The 3522-nt window shown below is 37.9% G+C and overlaps 1 protein-coding gene across 1 annotated transcript in view; it reads right to left on the bottom strand.

Annotated features, from left to right (window-relative positions):
- Positions 1 to 630: 630 nt before the first annotated feature.
- LOC107689958 (nuclear receptor subfamily 2 group F member 1-B) overlaps positions 631 to 3522 on the bottom strand; it is a 4761-nt gene continuing 1869 nt past the window's right edge. The window contains exons 3-4 of the mRNA XM_016488171.1: positions 3003 to 3522; positions 631 to 1370 (exon numbers count right to left, since the gene is read on the bottom strand). Of these exons, the coding sequence (XP_016343657.1) occupies positions 1096 to 1370; positions 3003 to 3522 (795 nt within the window). The 3' untranslated portion in view covers positions 631 to 1095. The remainder of the gene's footprint in view (positions 1371 to 3002) is intronic.

Here is a 3522-nt window from a genome sequence, read left to right as displayed (position 1 = left end):
TATATTTTATGACTTTACTGTCTTCTTAATTGTCTAAAAATGGCCTGCATGGGAAGAACATCGATCAAATTCACAGATTGAGTTCTTCTTAATACCTTTGTTTTAATCCATGCATAAAATGAATTAATAAACATAGCTATAACTTATAACTAAACTGCATATTGTGCTGCTTTGCGAGTGTTAAACTGTGAGTTAAATGACTGCTTATAAAGCAAAATAATCAATTTTGTGTAAATATTTAAAGCTAAATGGCAAAACTAAAACGGTCTCCTACCTTAAGGGACTATTGTTTTAGTCTCTTTGTATCACAGTTTCTACAAAAGATCTCAAAATATTTCAGAAAGAAGCGCTTCAAGCATGATAAGACCGCAGCTTTACGAAAATGAACATCAGTTTGTCTCTCAACGTTATAAAAACTATCTTTATTAGCAAAAGTACAAACAAAAGCACATTTACGCACGAAATGATTAATGAAAATTGTTTAATCAAATGTTGCATCTTACATCAAATCCAACAGTCCCCCTCGCCCACCCTGACAGCCCAAAAAAACACAGGTTTGAAGTGTAATATTTTATACCGAGGGAAAAAATGTTGGAAAATACACCAATAATATTTATTGTCGAGCCTCAGAAAACCTTAAGTGCTGTGGTTGATTGTTTCGATACATGAAGTTGATGAGCAGTAAAATAAATACAGCTACATAAATAATTGTTAAATCCATTGTCTCCGCTTCTCAGTTAAAACAAACGTGTATTTTTGTTGAACGTTTTTAGGGTAACACCAATTATTTCTGTTATCTTGGATCAATGCATATCCCTTCGTTCCAAAAATTAAATTAAGACGTTTTGCATTTAAAATGGACAATTACACTGTTGAATACGTCAATCAAAAGTTCTTTTATAAAGTCTTTTTATGGCACATGTCATGGTTGACTGTTAAAAGTAGAGATCAGGAGAAAGAGAGTAAAGATATCTTCACGTTCACGAATATCATTGCTATAAACCGACATCGAGAGAGAGTTTCTGCATCATCCGTGACTGTTTAGTTTTTTATGTCTGTAAATGCTCACCAAATGTCCCCATCTTCATCTTCCTCTTATTGAATGGACATGTAGGGCCAGTTGAAACTGCTCCCAGATAGCAGCATATCCCTGATGAGCGTCTCAATGGGCGTTTTACCCACCAGTCGAACGAAGAAAAGCTGCTCTATGACGGAGGAGGACACCATCCGGAGCGCGGGGAGTCTCAGCAGAAGCTTGCCGAAGCGTGTGGGCTGGTTCGGGTACTGACTCCTCACATACTCCTCCAGAGCACACTGAGATTTCTCCTGAAGACCTTCTATGTGCGGCACATCTGAAAGGCCGCATGCATCTGCATACAAATGAATATAGCCATTAAACACACATCATTCAAAAGAATAACGTCTCTGTCACACGTTTACATAGGCTAACTGTATGCACAGTAAACGTATTTAACATGGTTCAGAAAAACAGAAATAGTAGTAGCTATAAAATAAAGCGTTAGCATTCATTTATTTCCTTAGATAAACACAGAATTAATTCATTTGAAAATCGAATTGTCTCAAAGTAGCTTGACCTACAACCTAAATTAGCTAAGTCAGTAGACAAATATGTTTTCATTCAAGATGTTAAACGAATATACCGTGTGCATTTCAGTTTCATTTCTTAATGTTTCTCATAATAAACGATTAAATAAGCTACGTATGGATACAACGAATTAACGAAACGATTGAAGCTCTGAATGCTGCATTATTTGTATAGAATAGGCTATATTTTGAAAGTTTAATAGAAACTTCTTAGAGAGTAATTAAAACTAAGAAGAAGAAACTCCTCAAAATAACAGTTTGGGCCACACTGTAATGTTATAGGCTACACACTCGGTATTTTTAACCAGTCTGTATATATAAGGCCTAAGTAGGCTATATGAAACTCTTTTTGGAGAGTTTTGAAAAGCTTGATATCAGCGTGTGACTTTTAAAGGGTGTGCATATTTTCTTGGCGCATTCGGTCAACCTACATATCTTGTGGCCCAGTTTTTAATCAAAACAACATATTTTTGTTGAATATTTGTAGTCTGTAAATTTATAACAAAATTAAAAGTAAAACTACATCTGTTTTGTCGATGATTCCCATAACTGAAACGAAAAGCCCGCGTATTTCAGTCTCGGCGTACTGTTGCTATAGTAACGCCCGGACTACGCGAATTTCTGTTTAGCGCTCTTTTTAAAACTTGTTATCGAACTTTGGTAACTCAAACGTTGTTCTATTTAGCGCGCTCTGCTTAAAATTTGAAACGGACGTTGGTTGCTAAACGTTGTTTGAATGTTGCTTAAACGTTGTTTAAAAGTTGTGAATGCGTCGCTTAATTATTTTCAAAAATATATTTGAGAAGGCCTTTTGATTTTTCCTTTTTTTGACACGATTCAAGCCTTAATGGAGGGTGGGGTTGTGTAACATGCGAATTGTGGGCATAATGTAGGCAGCACTTTGCTAATTGTTTTAAATTATGAAAGCTCACACATCTATAGGCTATGTTCAATTCTGAAGGACTATAAATTAAATATTTGTAGGACTACTTTTAAAATGAATTTGTCACCACCAAAAAGGAACATTTAAAATTATCATTTAAACCTAAAACATTAATGTTGCTTAAATATATATGGTAACCAATGTGTAGATTTAACTTGACAAAAACAAGCTCTAATTTAACTTTTATTACTGAGCAGCCTAATGCTGATTTTATATTTTTTTATTTTATATTCTTATTCAAAATTTTACATCATCGAACTAACATTATTTTTTAAACAACCACTTCTTTAATCTGATTGTGCGCAGATGGTAGGCCTACTTTTGAAAGATTGACGGTCCATTATTTGAAACAAACTTCGCGGAACAAATAGGATTAGGATATAGGATTATGCTATAGACAAGCTCATTAAACTGTACAATAAGTTTAGGCTACTTGATCTTGATTCGGGCCTACCTGATGTGAACAGCACTATTGCTTTGGCACAGCTGTATTCGGCGGAGTCCACCTGCAGGGCCTTCAGTTTCTCCACCTGCTCTTGGAAGAATCGGATATGATCCATGAAGGCCACGACTCGGTCCGCGGACATCGGAGACGCGTGAAGCCCGGCGGCGGCGAGGAGATGAGCCACGTGGAGAGGCATGGAGCTCTGCGCAGCGTTCAGAACGAAAAGTTCACTCCAGGTGAGTCTGAGGAGAGACACCTGATCCGTGATTTGGAGATCAGGAAAGAAAGGGATGTTCCTCGCCCATTCTACCGCACTGAAGAGCAAACGGGCGGCCAGCTCGCAGATGTTCTCAATGCCCATGATGTTCCCCGACTGCATGCAATGGTTTCCATATCTGGAGGCTGGATATGGCTCGGCCCGAAGCAGGAGGGATATGTATCCGGACAGGTAGCATTGGCCACTCAGCGGGTCTCCGTGGGTCAGCGCGTAATGGCTCGGGTTCGGCTGATTCGGCGGCATTCTTCCTCG

The sequence above is a fragment of the Sinocyclocheilus anshuiensis genome, unplaced genomic scaffold (genome assembly GCF_001515605.1).
Source record: "Sinocyclocheilus anshuiensis isolate Anshui unplaced genomic scaffold, SAMN03320099.WGS_v1.1 scaffold393, whole genome shotgun sequence".
Lineage (NCBI taxonomy): Eukaryota > Metazoa > Chordata > Actinopteri > Cypriniformes > Cyprinidae > Sinocyclocheilus > Sinocyclocheilus anshuiensis.
The sequence above is the reverse complement of the archived record's forward strand: the minus strand, read 5'-3'. Positions and strand labels throughout refer to the sequence as shown.